Raw genomic sequence first — 19,239 nt, forward strand, 5'->3', positions numbered from 1 at the left:
GTATAACACTAGTTCTATTTAATGAAGAAGAATGCTCTCCAAGGTGCAGTTGCTGTTCTTAATTCAAATCTACATGGGCAGCACCTTTGTAGCACTGGGATACAATCTAGCTGAACATCACAGGCAACAACTACTGCACATCACTCATAGAACTCTTTGAAGGACTTTTGAAAAAGAGGCCCTGGACATCTCTAGTATTTTAGAAAGCCCTTTTAAAATAAAATTTGATAAAATACTGGGTTTTTTGGTCTGAATTGCATCTGAAAGGTCTGTATTCTTCTTGCACATGCAAATTCCATTCTGAAGTACAGAATTTCTGCCCCTGCTCTATGCAGTAACTTGTAACCCTTTTAGAGGGGTGGAATGCTTGGTAAAGCCCCTTCCCAAGACTGCTTGGGAAAACACCTTCCCAGAAGCTTGACAGCACCTCGGTATGTTCCACCTCTTGGTTTAGACTCTTGGTCAGTGCTGAACTCCACAAAGATAGATTGAAGTCAGATGGACACAAGCAATGTTCTGATTAAAAGTTTGAGATTCCTCAGAACTGTTTGGCATTGTTGTCTTACTATTCCCATACTAAGGAGAATATGAGCTAGACTTTCAAAAAGTAATTTATATAAATTATAACCCGAGTCAGAAGTTGGAACCGTAACATAGTTACTCCATCTGATAGAAGATGGAGAAAATCACGCAGCAAGAGGCCTGATCTGGCTGATCAGAGCAACAGCAGAGTCTATTAACAGGTTTAATGCCAGTTGTTTCACTTCAGGTAGTCAAAGCTGTTGTTTTGGAGGTAAGTCTATCACTACTTTAGATTGCTGCAGCAGAGAATCTGAAGAGCAATATGTAGAATACTACCATGTTTGTGCACTCCAGCAAGATTTCCAATTCATGCACAGAAAATTAAGCAGTGCTCATGCCGTGTGGTCACCTACCCCTCATCTTTAGCACAGCACCATTCTGCTCATTGCCTCAGAATCTGCCCATGGTTCTGACACAGTAACGCTGGACTAGAGCCAAGTATTGCTGAAACAACCTGTAAGCTTAAAAATGTAGTCAGTAAACAAATTACTGCATATTGAGGCACAATGAAAGGTTCCTGTGCCTTCTATGCTACCACAATACAGCATGTAAACAATGACATTTTACAGGAATTGCCCTGACACCATCAGCCTAGTGCTATACTGACCCAGATAACTTCTAGAAAACCTAGACAAAGGGCAAGTCCCTCTCTTATGATGAAGAAGCTCCTTGTACTATTAAATGCCTTGCTAGTGTCAAATACTGTCTCTTGGAGTTCAGGGTGGTACAATCCAACTATAATTAATCTTTATACACTTCTCCCTAACTAATCTAGAAGAAAATTGCTGAATTTTTTCCCTTTAATCTATCAGACACCAAGAGTGAAAGCCCAGTGTTAATGGCATCATGGGGAAAACCTGAAGACTGGGTTTCTGAAGTGGCTGGTGTGTTAACTATACTTCCTTTTTAAGAGAGTAACAGTTAACTCAATGCCTCTTTTTATTATGTCTCTTTATACCCATCAGCAACATCCTCTGTGACAGGGCTTTGCAGGCTGCTGTCAACTCACCATTAACCCAACCCACCAAGAGTGGTTCTCACAGTGACCACATTCTGGTGTCCTGAACAGAGCACAGCTTCCTCTGCTCTCACAGGGATGAGCTCTTTTGAAAGCTTGCTCATCACCTCAGAGCCCAAAGCCCCAGTTCCAAAACAGACAGCACCTAACCAACATGCTCTCAAGGACTGGGCCTGCTTACAGCATGTGTTGACACATGGAACCAAGTACTGAGAACAATAGTGAAAAACAATTCAGTAGCTGCCTCTGTGTGAAAGCCATTTTAGCCGAGCCAATAACCATTCTGATACATGGACTTAAACCTACCTGTTTCTTGGAAATACTACTACTACCAGAGCTGTAGTTCCTCCTCGTAAACTGTTGGCTTTAAGTCATATTCAAATTGCTCACAGCTCTGGGGTTCAGTGCTGTTCTTGAAGCACATGTGGATCCAATGAACTTTCCTTCTAAGAGTGACAGCATCACACTACCCAGTCTTTTGCTCTTCCACCTAAAGGTATTTATGGTAAATCTTACTGGTTACTCCAGACACTTGCAGAGTGGCAAGATTTACTTCTTAAACCTCTCCAAACAGGTAGATTTTCATCAAAACTATTATTTGTTTGGGAGAGCCAGAGACTGTGGCAGTTGATTAAAACTTCAGTTTTTGCACTTGAAGAGGCAGTTGCCAATATTCCAAGGCACAGGAACTCCACTGTCCTGTTCCTCCAGTCCTAACTATTTAAAAACTACAAATTCAAAGACTGCCAAGATGTAATTCTGGTGGAAGCTGGCTAGTTTCTCAGGCACCTGCTCCAAAATGCTCCTCCCTCACGTGACAGGAAAGACAGAAGCACTTCCAGCAAGATTACTTCTAAGTAAGTAATTCTGCAGCAAAAGAAAATCCAACAGGCAAAAAGATCATGTCACAGACTATTCACCTTTAAGACAGCTGAAGTGCTGCACAAATAACCAGGTTCCAAGCAAGTGTTTCCTAGTTGTTCTTTTTAATGTATCACTACTTATCTATTCCTGCATGCAAAGGACATTTAAACCACTTCAATTTACAAATTTAACAGAAGCACATCGCTGCACTAGCTTTATATTCATATACCATTCTAAACAAGGAATGAAACTGAAACAGAAACCTCAAAATCAACAAGTGTAATAATTAGGGCATTACAGACCTTAATTATTTTCTTTTTTTATAAGTCTTCCTTAAGACCAGAGATTAAATCCACACACATCTTTTAAGGCATGAAATCCAGAACTTGCCTAAATAGTTATTTTTTAAGTGGGGTCTTAAATTGGACTGAATTAATTCTCTCCTTGCTGCTGTGAAGTAACGTGTCTTTACATTATACATAGGGAATACAGAACAAGTAAAAGAGATTGAAATATTCCCAGATGTGACAATGTATACCTATGAAACCAGTGCTTACATGGACACAACAGACCAAACAGAATGATCAACACCTCCCATGCTTCAGCTCTATCAAACCAGACATTTAAACAAACATCTGATTAGGAGCTGCTCCCACATCCCAAGTTAATTTAAGTCACACATCAAAAAGCCAGACATCAGCTAGGGCAGATACAACATCCACTTCTCCCAGATTAGATCCTTCCATTGCTGTACCATCACACTGACTTTTTTTTTTTTAATACACACCTTCCAACTAGTTCGGCAAACAAGGTAAGGAGATCTTAAAATACTTAGTCAGAGACCAAAAGCAAGAAGCCAAAGGGAAAAAAGTTTTTAATTGAAGACAACTACGTCCATGAAAATTAAGATTAACTTAGGCATTTCTAGAGCGCTTTGACAGACTAGTAAGGGGCTTTATTTCTTGCAAGTATGTGGTGGAGAACCAAATACCATTTCTCTGCTGTATACAACATAAGACATTGATCCATATCCCTTTAGGGCAAAAAAAAGACACCTTGTTCTGTAACAGTTGACTGAATACACACAAGTCACCTTACTTTGTGTAAGAAGAGGTACTAGTAACTCTTCACCTCTACGTTCCTACTACCATTGCAAAAGTCGACTCATTTTAGGCCCGAGCACAGCCTTAACTGCGTGCAAACTGTATTTTCTTCCTGACCCAGAAAAGCTCTGGTCAGCAGATGTAATACAAAGAGACTTCAAAAAGACTTCTCTGAAATAAGCACCTGAACTATTTGAGTCCATAGATCTTGGTGATCTGCTCATAACTCGGACAAATTCAGCAAGAGGTGCACAATGCCCTTTCCAATTCAAAGTGCACATAGCTAAAGTACTACTACTTCTTAAATTAAAAAAAAAAGGAAAAGCTTTCTACATCCTCTCCCTTGTCAAACTGCCAGAACTCTGGATCAGGCTATCTCCTTGAGGGCAGAGTACCATTACAGAAAATTTAAGCCCAAGGAGTTAATTTGGTAATAGTCCAAAGCAACCAAAAATAACTAGAACTGATTCTGCAACCCTAACGGCTGTTGATAATCTTCATAAATCATACTTTTTATACTGTGCGTTTCTTCAAAAAGTTTTTTGGCATACATTTTAATTACTGTTTACTGACCAGTGATTAAGATTATGAACTTGTGCTGCTTTATTGACCAAGTTGGGTACAACAATTTAAGCATCATTCTATCCCCTCCCCCCACCCCCAAATCCAGTTGTAGATTTGTTAAGAGTTTAAAATTCACATTAACCACAAATTCATACAATCAACATCAGGCAGTGTGTTAATTTGTTTGGAAAAGACAACTCCACCATCTCCCTTCTCAGAACATGCAGGGAGAGTCACCTTTACATTGCAGGTCTCACCGGTTCCATTGCTGGACTTTCTGCCACTCCTTTGGAAGCAAGTCTGTAGCCTAATCACGTATGTCCTAAAACGATGGGCTGTGTGGCCAGTCGCAGTGCACCACTGAGTTAAAACCCCCCAGGCAAAATTCAAAGAGAAGCTGCAGGGTGATCACTGTACAACAGGACTGCCACTGCAGGCCTTCTCACAGGGGTGACAGGACTGGCCCAGTATCTGTCCAGCAGTACACGCCAGCCTCGACTAGACGAGGGTGAAGCTGCAGGACTTTTGACCAGCTGTCGGCAAAAGTGCAAGAGCAGCTTTACCGAGACCAGGGAAAACTGCAGCATAGTACAAAACAGTATGAAAGTGTTAACATTCCGTATTGAAGAGAAATTGCATGAGTTTTAAAACAAGGGTTTAGATTACTGATGCCTCCAGAGTCTGTCGTCTGATTTAGTCATTTAAGAAATAATTACATCACTAATGTAAACAATATAAACATACCAAAAACTAAGTATGATTTAAATACATTTTGATGGTACAAAAGAAAAACCTGAAGGTGTCTGTACAGTTTTTACAACGTGGGAATTGCCAATGTATTTACAACATGAAAGGGCAAATACCATTTTTGTGCAGAGTAAAATTATCTGAAATAATGTCAATATAAAAAAAACAATATCTAGCGGTGTGAGGCACTCCTAAACATGGTGGTATTAACCATGCTTTCCTTTGGTACAAGTCCCATCGCTTGGAGAGCCGCAGTTGCTGCTGTGGCTTTAGCATGCTTCTTGTTAAGGCTGGCAAAAGTAGGCCTATATTCATTTCCATTGACTCTTACCTGTTGATGAAAGAAGAGGAAAAAAGAGTTACAAAGCACCTCTTCACTTCTGTTACAAGGCAGTGCAACACAGCTCCTTTAACCACATTCTCTGTAATTCCTCCTTAAGAGTAAACAAAAACCACATCTGGCCTGTAAGCAAAACCATTTCCAAATAGTAACTGCTAATGCAACACGAAAAAGAAAGCCCGCATTCTATAAGCAAAGGACAAAAATCACTAAATCTTGCTTACTACGTTTGCAGCAGTAAGATTTAACACCACACCTGCAAGTAAACTGCAAGAAATATGATAGCACCTAGGCTAGCAATTTTAGTAAGAAGCAGAGCAGTGTTATTCTTGATGGATTTACAGATTCATGTGCTTGAGAGATCTGATTTGACCTTTACAGAAAGAGGACTCTGAAATTTTAGCACTGAGACACTGCCTAGCAGTCCTCAACCACCCGAGGTGGCTTATACACTTATATACAAACACGAATTTTAATTTCTATCACTTTTAATAGAAAAACAGCAAATAAGGAAACTGAATCGCACCTTAAAGATAAAATGTTTGCGATGATCAGGCCCACTATCATCCACCAACACAAATTCAGGTGGTGTCCATCTTCTTTTGTTGCAGATCTCCATCAATGCTGAAACTGGATGTTTACCTAAAGATAAAATGTATTTGAAATTTCAATGCTGATATCAAAGCAATCATTTTAAGAGAGAGATATTTTTTTTTTAGACAAAGAAGAATCTCACCTGAAAGATCCTTCATGACAACATAATGTCCGGATCTCTTCTGTGCCTTCTCTCCCACAGCAACAAGCCCTAAATAAAACACAATACAGTTTACATTTGTGATTCCCACCTGATTTCTGTATTCTCCTCAGTAAAGCAGTAACATACCAGCGGAGATGAAACCTGGAGACACGATATAACTGTCTTTTCAGAAGTCTTTCAAACCTCCCTTTCATCCAGTGTTGGTTTTTTCCCCTCCCTACTACACATAACATTCTTCTCAGCAGCTCAAGCAATGCTCTTAACAAGCCAGAAAACTTTTGAGTAGTCTTATGGAAGCCAGGAAACACCTGGTTTTCCATGGAGGAAAACCAGGAACACTGGTTTGGAGGAACACTGAACAAGATATAAACTTCAAACTCACTCATTTACTACTTGTTTTGTGCAACCCAAAAGTGATCCACTACCTTAGCAGTTTGCTCCTAACATACTAAGCATTTTAAGTATTTCCATTAAACAATAGAAAGTGTTCCTAGTATGTCCTCTTATGGCACAAATAACACAGCAGTGTTCTTATTGCATGTGCTCTATTTAACAGTATTCATATATTGATCCTTTATGTGAAAGCTCACTGCCCGATTACCACAATTTCAATCCCCTCTGAATATGAAGTAGCAGAAAAGCATCCAGCTGGACCCCAAGTCAATACAAAGAGCACAAGTTCCAAGGGAAGTCACTGTGAAACACCTCAGATGATCACGCTTCTTTTTAAAATCTTACAAAAGTAAGGAATAAAATGTAACAACTACCAAAAATTTATCAAAAGCAAATAACCATGCCATGCTTAGGAAGTGACTCTAGTTTCTTTCCATTTATTCTGCCATTACTTTCAATACACAAAACCAAAAAAACCCCACCAAAACAAACAAACCCCCACAACAAACACAAAAAACCCAAACCACACAACAACGAAAAAAACCTGACCAGCTTCCCAGAACTTCTCAGACTTCAAACCTTCAGTATTACTTTGTTTCTTACCTCACTTTTGTTTCTGCTCCTGGCTTTGGTGCATAAAGACAGGGAGATACTGCAATTGTTTCCAGTTTCTTACTGTTCCATCAGCATTTTTTTTGTTGGCATTTTGTTTTGTTTTGTTCTAAAGGAAGAACCTTCTCTCCTTACCAGATTTTCATCCTAATATTCATGCAGCTCCTAAGCAGGGACTTGTCAAGTGGCATGAAACCCTCACAGAAAACTATCATTGAAAAAAAGCTTTTTTTTTTCCTTACAGAATTTATATTCAAAATAATAAAAATATTTTCACTGAAATAAAACCTAAACAACAAAACCTCTTATGTCATTCTCCCCACTGATGCTGCGTCTCCCTCACTCTTAAGTCACTGACACTTGACTTCTGTATCTTGTTCCTGGTACCTCAGGAAGGATTTTCAAAAAAGCTGCACCAGACTCCAACAAGCTCTGCTAATGGACCAAGTTTCTTTGAACATGAACAACCAACAATTTACTGGCTGACAGCAAAGCTCAAGAAAGGTTTGGTTTCAATGCTGAGAGAGAACTACAGATCTCACTCCGTGTCTGGAAAAAACAAGAGTTTAAGGGAAAGCTACAGAAAAGGCAGATAACCTTTCATGTCTTAGTGCAGCCTGCTGAGTAACTCAGCAAACTGCTTGTTCCTATAAATAGTATTTCATCTAGGGGTAAGTTCTAAAAATATGTTTAAAAACCGTACAAAACAAAAACTTGGGTTACTTCATAACAGACATACTAGTTTTTAAAATTTCAGACTTCTCCTTAAACATCTACATAGAACTTCAAAATGACTTTTTACACATTTAAATATCAAAGAACACTGATGTTTGAAGAAGCTTTTTAGCTACTTGTCATAGATGTATAATCACTGTTGCTTTGTAACACATGGAACATGTCGATTCTTCATAATGCAAGATGTCACCCCATATTACAGACCTGGTTGGCTCAACATGAAAAAAAATTCTTTTACCAACACCAAACACCTTTAGATTTTTTGTGAAAATTACCAGGTAAGGTTGCATTTTCAACCATCACTAAGGTTACCAATATTTTCAGATCAATCTATCACAGACCAAAGAGGCATCCTTTAATTCCATCTAACATTTTAATTATTGCTGAAAACCAAGTCTGAAGCAGAAAGAGGAAACTACTTGTTAGAGAATGCCCAGCTCTAGGCCTTGAAACTTAGATAGTAAGTTCTGCAGGTATTAAGGAAACTTCTACTCAGAAGCCACGTGAGGATCCTGGGACACACTTATAGAACTGGAAACCTGAGCAGTGATACAGCTGTGTACCACCCATATGTCTTTAATGTTCAAAGTGTTCAAAGATCGTCCAGCAATACTGCCTCTTTCCCATGATGGGAGAAGCAACAAGCAACATAATGAGCAGAGCTAATTCTTCTCTCCTCACCAGAAAAATCCATTGTCTTGTTACAGAGGTTACTTGAGAAAATACTACTGAAATTGACTGTTCTCTATTTCTTCCCTCTGACTGATACTAATCAAGGTAAACTGAAGGATCTCTTCAGTGGTAAGAGCTTTACAAAAGCAACAAAATATTGTTCAAGTATTTTCTTGGCAATAACTCTGTCACCAGGTTTTCTGCTGTTATTTTCTGTTTTGTTTCTTTGTTTGTTTGGGGTTTTTTTTGGTTGGTTGGTTTTGCTTGTTTTCTTATGAAGCTGTACCCAGAAAAAGCTTACTACTTCCAAGGTATTTTGCCTATCTCCAAAACAGACATGAGATCTTTGTACTGCTCTAAGACATTTAAGGACAGGCTTACCTTTTCGATCCGTCTTAAAATCAACCATAATAGGCTCAACGCTGCCTTCTTTGTTTTTTCCAAGCCCTTCTCCTTCTCTCCAGCCCATTTTTCTCATCAGTTGAGCTCCCATTCCTCCAGTTACAGGGGCTGCTCTTAAGAACTGATCCTATCCAGAAAAAGAAAAGTAAAACAAGTCCTGAAGTTAGCACTGAGATTTAAAAATGTAAGTGGGAGCTTCCAAAAAACATTTCTAACAACTTGTTACAGACTCGATTAAAAAAAAATGCACCTTAGCTTTATATACATTAACATTCTGCATAAACCAGAATCCACGCAGACACACAAAACACAAATCAATACTTTCAAAAAAGAACAACTTAAGAAAATTCTAATGCAATCCAAAAGCGGCAAGTGACCCATTTCAGACATATGTATTTAATAAAATGATAACCGTCCATTTTTAAACACGCTACTTTGGTTCCAATGAATCTCTTCGCATCTTGTGAAAGGAGGCAGAGTTAACTGTTTAACTGGCAACATGTGTGCCAAGTGTACCTAGTTATTGAACAAAATACAAGCACATTTAGTAATGACATTCACAGAGTGATTACGCGTATTTTAAAATATATTTTAAAAAAAAAAAAGTTTCCCCATTTTATTATACAGCAGTCGCACATTCAAGTTCTACTCTGAAAATCCACAAGAAAAATACAGGTTTTTCTTCTTTTTTTAAAGGAAAAAGAGGCGCTTAGCCACACAGTTTAGCAGCAGTAGTCTTCACATTCTTTCAAATCATCATTAACATAATAGTTGTTAAATGGTGAAAGCTTATAAACAGAAATTTTAAAAATCTGTTTTGATGTAAAGAACTTTAAAAACTCCTTAAATGTTTACGTACCTAGGCCTCGATGGCCGCAGTGTTGTGAATAGTAGGGCTGGCATTGACCGTGGCAAGAAGGCAGCTACAAGGATTTGACCCTGAAACAAGTTTCCATATAGAGGGGTGAAAGTTCACAGGTTATTCTGTGAACTATCATCTCTCTTCTGTCCCCCCCGCTGACCCAAGTAAGTAAGTCAATCATTTCCATCACAGCAAAAAATTGCTTGCCTTAAAATATACAAGTTTACACACTGGCACTGATAAGTCCATCAGTTATTTCGCATAGTGCATTAGATGATACAATGCCTAGTAGTTCTGTGAAAATTTTACTTACTATCAAAGCAAATCAATAGAGGACAATTTCTTTTCTTTGCTTTATTTTGAGTTGTGCTTGCAAAAGCATTTCACAGATTTGGACAAAGGACTGATAAGTCCTTGCTTTGGATTTGTACATAAGCAAAACCAGAAGTCTTACTTTTGCAGAGACTAAGGGTCATTTTTAAGGGGATTTCAAATTGGCAACTGACACACACTAATGACGCAGATGTGTGGAATCCCCACTATTACATGGTGTTAAAAAAATTTTAAAAATAATTGAAGATTGTGGAAGGACTTCTCCAAATATTCACCTATTAACCAGTAAATACCTATCAATCATGCAACTGGATGCTGCATTCAGTAACAAAGTGCTCTGATGGAAGAAGAGAGGCTAAGTGCACCTCTCCAGTTCAACTCTTTTTCTGACTGGTGCAGACCATGCAGTGTAGTGTGTGTGTGTACACAGAGACAATCAGTTTCTTCGATACAAACTGCCTCAATCTATACACCTAGAATGGCTTTTACTTACTTCCATTTTTTCATCCTTCCCTCTCTTTTCCAGGAACCTCTCATAAGAAAAGGGCAACCATGCCGAGAATGATACAAACCCCAGTCAATGTCACCCTGGGTTCCGATTCCTCTTTTGTACCTGCTTTGCAATGATAGAATTTTCAATATCAACACCTGTTTCATTATCACCAGCATGTATTCAGTTCACAAATGTTAAGAGTGCAATTTCTTGATGAGGTCATTTTAATGTTACACAGCTTTCTCATCACCCCTGCAAATGTACTAATTTGAGAGCTAAGAGTAGCAGAGAAAGGAGAGAACAGCATCAGAATACTCCTATTCATAGTTAAAAATCAAAGCTCCAAGCTCCTACAAGGCAGTTACCAGAGTCTGAAAAAATTCCAAAAACTGGAAATAATTCTAAATTATGAAATATGTGAATTCAGAATTTTATCTGCTAACTTCAGTAGGAATTTACACTATGCTGATTTTTAAATACATCCAACAGAATCAAGACAACAAAGAATTAGAAATCCAAGCTCTTTTTTATGACAGAATAGCTGTACGTGTGCATCACGCTGAGAGGCTAAATGCAGTTATTTCTGGTACCAATATAAAAAGGAGCCAGGAAAAGCTTACTTTGATTCCGTTTACTGAAGAAGCAAAGAAAGCCTTCAATAGGTCAATAAAGTTATTATTTCAGGTTTGCAGGGCCTTTTCTTTAAAATAATAATCTAAACATATCTATTATCATCTGTACAGCTATATTCACTTTGACTAATTTTTTTGTAACTTAATGACAGACAACTTCACTCAGCCTATGACTTAATAGAGCACAGGTAAAAACTAGTGCTGTGTTTGTAATCACATTTGAAAATATAAGAATAGTAGAAAAGTTAACAAGAGCAGGGAAACAAGATATTAACTTATTTTCAGTTTTAAAAATCCTAAGAAGCCTAGTCTCACAAAACTATTTAGAAGCTATATGCCCTTGCAAGATTTGGGCCATGAGGAAGACATCAAATCGAGGCATATGTAATATCATGAATTCCTGGGTTTCTCAGTATTTGATTACTGTTGTTGGAATTCTCTAATTACTTAGAAAATTATTACTCTTGTTCACTAATCCAAATTTGAGTAAATCTAAATAAATAAAAAAATACAATCTTTCTCATCTTTTGAGCTCCAAATAAAGCATACTTCCATTCTGCCAGCAGATGGAGACAACTAATAAGCCACATTCTTATGTCAACTTTTTCCTTTAGATTGCTACACAGTAAAACCCAATCAGGTAAGAGAGTTTTTTAGTAGTTTTAATCAAAACTATTCCTCTTTTAAATATATATTAGGGCAAAAAAAAATTGGGGGACATGAATGACTTAAATGGGCAATTAAGGGCTGGAACAGCAAAAAAAAAATCACATCTGAAAGATGATTTTACAGCATTTTTGCTGAGAGACAATACAAGCTGGACAGTCACTGTTGTTTACCTGCGACAGCTGTCTTTGGGAAAAGGACAGCATACTGCATTGAACTGAACAATCTCTAAAACAGTACACACAACATACAAAAGTATCAAAGCTGTAATTTTTTAAGAAACTGAAAAATACAGCATCACATTCCTTCTCACAATGCTGACATGGCACTAAAGCCTAAGCTCTGTCAGAAGGAAGGTGTATTTTTTTTTAGTAGTAATTTACTAAGCAACAGGTATCAAAGCCTCAAAGGCACTAGGTGGATAGTTTAACTTATAGCACAATGGACTATCTTAAAGGTTACTTCAAGACTAACTCTAAAGCATTTATCCGAGTCAATTACCAGGAACAATCATCTATCCTTGGCAAAACCTTTTCATTAAATCAACTGGCACTTTTAGCAGCAGCCACATTCTTTCCCCAATACAGGAGGAAGATTTCATTTCTGAAGAATCCCAGCAAATGCCTTACAAAAACTAAGCTCCCAATCAGCTTCAGGATTTCTGTTCACAGCTTCAAGCAAACTGAGGATAGCTGGAAAAAAAAACAATTTTGAGGACTGAATGGGAGCCAGTCCAATTTAACTAACGTATAGTTGATTTGCCTTGCTATGTGGCCTTCATTTCATATAAGGCAACAAGAATACAAATATTTTGGGAAGTGGCCTCCTTAGAAGGTCAACAGTTCTTGTGCAAGTGACAATCACAAGACAAATCACAATTTACCTCCACTGTTAGCTTGAGTTTTACTCATCTGCTATGACTGTGGAAGAATGGAAGGAATGCTTTAACTTTTTAGAACTTGCTACACAACGACTATAGTGTAAAACTGTGTCCTGCTTTAGCACAACTGAATGAAACAGATGCCAAGCATTATCCTGTGTACGTAAAACATTGCAAAAACATTGTTTTGGAGAGCAAGCTTAGACTACAGAACTAAGCTGATGATTCCAGAAACAAGCAGTGAGTCTGGGAAAGTCTGAGTAAGTAGACCTCAACAGAATTTGGAAAAAAAATTGAGCACTTCCTCTGATTTGACATTTACTTAGCAGCATATTTTTATTTGTAAGAAAAAAAGGAAAGAAAAAAGAAACAACCTCCAGAACAAGCAAGTCATATTTGTGAACTGATTACACCACTGATGATAAACTGAAACAGAAACCACTTTTCAAAAGAGAAAGATAATAATGTTCATAAATCTGTTTCAATGATACGAGAAACCTAACATGATTCTTTCATCAATAGTGCTCAGAACCCTATGCATGAACATCATGAATTAGCACATTACTCAGAAAAAGACATCATACTTCTACTTGGTATGTCAATCACTCAGGTACGTCACGTTAACCGCTTCAGTAACTAATTTCCTCAAAACTTTATTGAGATAAAATTTAAACTGCAGACATATTTTGGTTTGAGTACATATTACCTCTCCAGAGTAATTTTTGAAGTACAAAAAAAAGCTGAAGTCCAAGAAATGCAAAGTGAAGACAGCACTTACCAAGCAAGATTCCCAAGTATTTTCATTTTTCTATCCTCCTAACATTACTCTTCTGTTTTGTTACACCTACCTAGTTTTGTGATTATCTCTGTCAAGAGTAATTTCTACACATGTTCTAATTCTTTGATACACAAGTAACTAGCTGACATGGGCTCAGTTTCAGCTGAACAGTGCACATCCACAAGTCCTCTTATGGCAATTGCTTATGGCACTCTCCAAAGAAAAGTGCCTTCAGGAAACAACAATTCAGTCAGAAACGTGCACTAATTTACACACGCAACATACCTAAAGAAACTCCACAGCCCTACTAGACAAAAAATTTAAAAATACTGGTTTTCTTTAATGTTAAAATGCATTTTCTTAGGGGGAAAAAAAAAAAAAAGGAAGTGTAAGTCTGACTTCTCAGTGCTACATCACATATTAAGCAAGAACTAAGTTACACAACTTACGTGCCTAAATAAAATACAACATGTACTTTGCATTTCATGGTTGGTTTGCATTTATGTCACTGTGAAAGATAACATGCATTCATAACCCATTATCCCTACTTCACTTTTTCTGTGAAATTATCCTCTAACCACAGGAGGAGATTCCACATTAAGTACATCAAACTTAAGTTTTCTGAAGGCTTTCACAGGCCTCACCATTGTTAAAAAGCACAGGGTGAGTCTTGTGTAGCCCCTATCATATTTTGTAGAGGCCACATGACTGTAACTATTTGTCATTTCATGAGTTTGATGGCAATGTGTGTGCGAACATGGAACCTGGAAAAAGCAAAAGAAGTCAAGCTGAGGAATGCCAGAGCAGGAAAGAGGACTGTGTCCTTATCTTCTTCACCGAACTCTTCTCGTTTCCAGTAGCAGCCTCCTTTCTGACAAACCAGATGATGCTTGCTAGGGAGGACGCCGACTACTGCAAACGACTACATTTTACAGCTATGGAAAAGACCGAAGTGCTTCTGACAGATCACTTCCATGTCCATATTCAAAATGTTCTGTTCCTCACAGATGTCATGTCCAGTCAAGAGAACAGTCCCTTCTCTCATTTTCTCCCTATAAAACACTTTGTTGTTTTGTTGTTGTTTTGTTTCTTAAAGCAGATCACAGAGCGAAGTTAAAAGATGGAGGGAAAACGCACTTGCTTTCTCCACTTAATTTTTGTTAGCAGACACTCCTGTTACTGTGAGGCACAGAAGACGACCAAAGGACTTCAAGGAATGAAAACTTCAAGGGATGAGGAGGCTTGGGAAAGAGATTATGAGAGATGCTCCCTTTTTGTTGCCTTGGGAACTGACTGAAGGCATGCAGAAAGGGAGAACCCTTCTATAGCTTGCTGATCTCTTTCACAAGTCTGGTGGTGGAAAAGCTCTCCTTTTCTCACTAATACCTCTGCTGAGTGCTTTATATTTCTAAATTCCTCTCCCAGGGCCAATTATTGTAATCATCAAAGCCAATGCCTTGCTATAACCTCAAAAGTTGTTAAAATAAGACTTTATTATCTATGCTTTATATTAATACTGAGAAAAGCTCAAAAGATTCCCATCTAGCAAGTAACCTGAGCCTCTCAACAGACAGCCGTTACCTGGCTCTCTGTAGTGCTTGGCTATATAAAGTGGAAAACAAGTTAGTGAACCTTGGCAAAAATACTGCTATTTTTAGGATAATCCCAGATCTTTGTGCTCTGTTTACACCAAGTTCTATGGAAAATTCAACCTAAGCCTCAAACCTGACCTCCCAGTTTTGCAGGTTGTCTTAACACTGCATTCTGAAAGGATAAGCAGATCAACAGTGTACACTCAACTACATTACCTGCAAGATTGACTGCAATAATTCATTACTCCTTTTGCCTGAAAGGTGGATATTGCTTTAATTCCTCAGTTCTACTTCTTGAAAGAGAAGCAGTTCAATATTCATTTTCGAAGATGAAGCATGAATTATTAAACTTACAAAACACACGTATGTATGACACACCACACTGCAAAAATAAGCCAGTTATTTCTCTGTAGTAAGAGGTACCTATTTCGCTGTAAAATGACATTTAAACTTATTTACTCAGCTCCAAGCCCTGGTTTAACATTCCAAATCTCTGGCTAGAAAACATTAGTTATACATATAGAGGCAAAGTAGAAATCAGATAAAACCAAGTCAAACAATATGACAGTTTGGGACTTGGTTCACTGCAGTTGATGCCAAAACATCACTCAGTTCAAGAACATGGGGATCAAACCTTGCCTGATCTGTCCCAATCCCATAAGAGTAGTGATGGACCTACCACTGCGACCATGCCAATATCACAAACATCACTTCAGTGTAAGGTAACAGTATAGATTAACCAATCTCACTCAAATACCAGACGCACACCTTATTGAAGTACTCTATGCCATGAACAACACCTTAATACACAACAAAATGGACACAGCAGCAGCCAAGTATCTAAATTGTTCAAAGACAATGACTTAACTCAACCTGCTGTATTTGACACATGCATTACCATAGGTTTTTAAGGCACATTTTTTGCATTTTCCGATACTTCTGTAGCTATTTAAAACGTCATAGTTAGACAAGAACATCTGCATAACTTCTACCTTTCTAATCCATGCTTGGGGACCACTGTTGGTAAGCTCATCTGAAGACAGTATCTGTGCTCCAGTACTTCCTGTGAACTGGCCAGGTATGGAGTTTGATTGAGCCCAGGCATCAATCTACAAAATAAAAATCAGTGTAAGACCAAAATAAAAATGTTCACGTTTTTCCTCTGCATTTCTCTGTTGCTTCTCAGTAATTTTCACAGATTTCTCACTTATGTTTAGTACCACATTCATTAACTCTCATGTGTAAGCAGACACTTCAAAAAGCTGAGCATCTTTCTATGTTAACCCAAAAACCTGAGCTCAAAGTCAAGAAAACCATGAAGCAAACTATAAAGTGCAAAATAAAGGCAGGGTTTTTCAACACGTCCGTAAGCTGAGCTTCCAAAAATCTATACTTAAATCATAGAATCAAACACGTAAGAAAAAACAGTTGGCATGAAGGGTAAGCACTTAAAGTTCATCAAAATGCTCCTGAAAAATTGCAACATACCTGTTCCTGTGCACGATTTAACATGCACATGGCCTCTAAATCAAAAGAGTTTTCATTAAGCCGTTTCTGAGCCATTGCTCGATCATTCATAGCTGTAGTTATGTCCACGCACTAGGAAGAAAGAAACGATTTTTAAAAATAAATCAGATCACAGTAATACCCACTGAATCTGGAAAAAAAAGACACAACTTTCATAGAATAAATGCTACAAGTACTAGAAAGCTGTTTTATGCATTAAATAATTGGCTTGATATATAAACAGGCAATATAAAAAAATCCTGGGACTCCTTGCTCAGTGTACACAATATGGGCTTTCATAAACAAATAAAAAATCTGAGGTTAAAAAGGTTAAAGGTTAAAACACCCTGGTAATTTATAATCACCTGTACATACAAAATACCAAAATAATTATTTTCAAGTAACTATTTTGGTCACAAGTTGTAGTGTCGAATACTTTATAAGCAGAGAAGCATACTACTGTTCCATGGAATCTTATTAAGCAACATAATTAAATGGCATTTAGCTCGGAATTTTTAAAAATGCCTTTTTACAGAGCTGTTCACATCAGCAACCTTCTATTAAGCCATACTAAAACTTCATGTTTTATGTATAAAAACATTACTGCAAGAATCACGTATATTCCATGAACATGCTTTTAGTGTTTCAAATTTTAATTTGCAGTCTAAAGCAGAGTTGCATATAAGTCAGACTAGACTGGTAGCTCATAAAACCGTTTTGGAAAGGATTATTTAGATCAGTACTGCTGAACTAGAATAAAATTTCAATAAAAATAAATTTTAAACTTTCTTGCACACACTAGTCAGAATTGTTTGAGTAAAAATATGGAGCAAATAAAGAAGTAAAATATAAACCTCTACCATGTGAAAAGAAATCAAGAGAGAAGTCTAAAAAATTGGGGAATATAAAGATGCAAGAAATTACAGCTAGTAAATATCTCTTATTTTATGAAAGGACTTGTGCCTTGTTCTTAGATGATGTGCATCTATGGATCATCCTATTTTGAAATAAGAACAGTGCTCAGATATAAGTGAAATTTCCTCGAAGACGACCTGTTGAAGAAGACTTGAAAGGGCTGGAACTGTTCAAAGCACAGAAGGAAAAATAATCAAAGCAGCACATGGCATATAAACACCAAATAAGTTCATGGTTTAATTTTTTTTTTTTAAATTGTATTACAAAAGACTTGTATCTTTTGTTAGTCAGTATCTCATAACTTCAGTTTCTTACATTATACTAGGATAAAGGACCAGCAGAAGAAAGTGAAACTAATTTTAAAATAACTCTGCTTAACAGAAAAATACAGTTACTCCACAACACCCCTATCACAGGAAGCACGTCAACAATTTGGTAAGTATTGAAAAAGACTAAGAGACAGACACAAATGTCTACAGTTGCATAAAATTAACTAATTGTTGTTATACTCTAGACATTATATCTTTTTCTTAAGACTGGGGGATTCTTTTTTACTGTTGAGGACAGAAAGTACTTCTGTTGGGTATATCACTGCTGAAACATCTGGCATTGACCAAAATAGACTTAAAACCCGCAAAGACTAATCATAATACTGACTATAAATCAGACTATTTCATAGACACCTATGTGTCTATGAAACATACTTTAGCGTTTATTGTCCCAGCTGACAAAAACACAGATCATAAACAAGGCACAAGTAAAAGATTTTCTAACAATCACCTAACATGACAGTCACTTATGTTAAAAGAATGCCTGTTTACAACACAAGCTTTCTGGTGTTAATAAGTTCCCCTTACACAGTTAAAACAATTCTTTAATGTTTGATTTGTGAAACTGGTTCAGGAGATAAATAAAGTTATTCTACTCACCAAAAGCTTCAATCCAACAATACACATAGGCATGCAAGTAGTCCACTGAAACCACATTGGGACCACTCACATACTTAAAACATATATATGTACTTTAGTGCTTTACCGGACTGGGGCCTATTAGTAGATACCCTGGTTAGTTAGAATTCTCATACACTTCCCCCACATGGTCAGTCACCATTTTGGAGACCATCATGGCTTTGTATTATGTCAACACACTCGATGGCAGGTTTGGATCTTGGAAAAAAAAAATAATCTCTGCTTGAAGTACGAAAAGTTGTTATTACTTAGTCAAGTAAAACAGTTTAAATTTCATCATGCTATTCTCCAGAGAGTTCTGCCTTTCCAATCCTGGCTTTTAATAACATGTTCCCCACAGACACAAGTCACAAATACTAAAGCAAGAAGGAGAGGCTGACAGTAGAAAGCAGGCATTTTTTACATACTTCATAGATATTTGCTACATTTTTAGATCACAACAGCTTCTCTGCATAATAGTTTTCTGTGTATACTCCAAACTTAAGTACACTTCACCTCTATACATTTAGACTTTCAAATATAGCTTCATTTCCATAGGTTTCTCTGGCCTCTAGAGACATGCTGATAATTCAGATTACTCCAAACTTTCTCCTCCATCTCCTACTACCAGAAACAACTATATTAAGAGCATAGTGCTTTAGTAAGACAATTCATAATTTAATAGTATGGCCTTTCCAGACTGCTTATTCACATTAACTAATTCTGTGACTTGAATATAAAAATAATAATAAACTAAATTACATATTTTTAACTGTCAATATAGACTTGCATCACAATTGACACAATCAGATTTCAAAATTAGCAACTATGAATAGAGGTAAATTA

At 37.2% G+C, this 19,239-nt stretch overlaps 1 protein-coding gene across 1 annotated transcript in view; it reads right to left on the bottom strand.

Moving 5' to 3' along the window:
- Window positions 1-4,146: 4,146 nt before the first annotated feature.
- SON (SON DNA binding protein) overlaps window positions 4,147-19,239 on the bottom strand; it is a 40,608-nt gene continuing 25,515 nt past the window's right edge. Inside the window, exons 7-12 of the mRNA XM_010004683.1 lie at window positions 16,514-16,624; window positions 16,018-16,134; window positions 8,769-8,916; window positions 5,955-6,023; window positions 5,745-5,860; window positions 4,147-5,209 (exon numbers count right to left, since the gene is read on the bottom strand). Coding sequence (XP_010002985.1) covers window positions 5,051-5,209; window positions 5,745-5,860; window positions 5,955-6,023; window positions 8,769-8,916; window positions 16,018-16,134; window positions 16,514-16,624 — 720 coding nt within the window. The 3' untranslated portion in view covers window positions 4,147-5,050. The remainder of the gene's footprint in view (window positions 5,210-5,744; window positions 5,861-5,954; window positions 6,024-8,768; window positions 8,917-16,017; window positions 16,135-16,513; window positions 16,625-19,239) is intronic.

This window comes from Chaetura pelagica, unplaced genomic scaffold (assembly GCF_000747805.2).
Source record: "Chaetura pelagica isolate M959 unplaced genomic scaffold, ChaPel_1.0 scaffold299, whole genome shotgun sequence".
NCBI classification, from domain to species: domain Eukaryota; kingdom Metazoa; phylum Chordata; class Aves; order Apodiformes; family Apodidae; genus Chaetura; species Chaetura pelagica.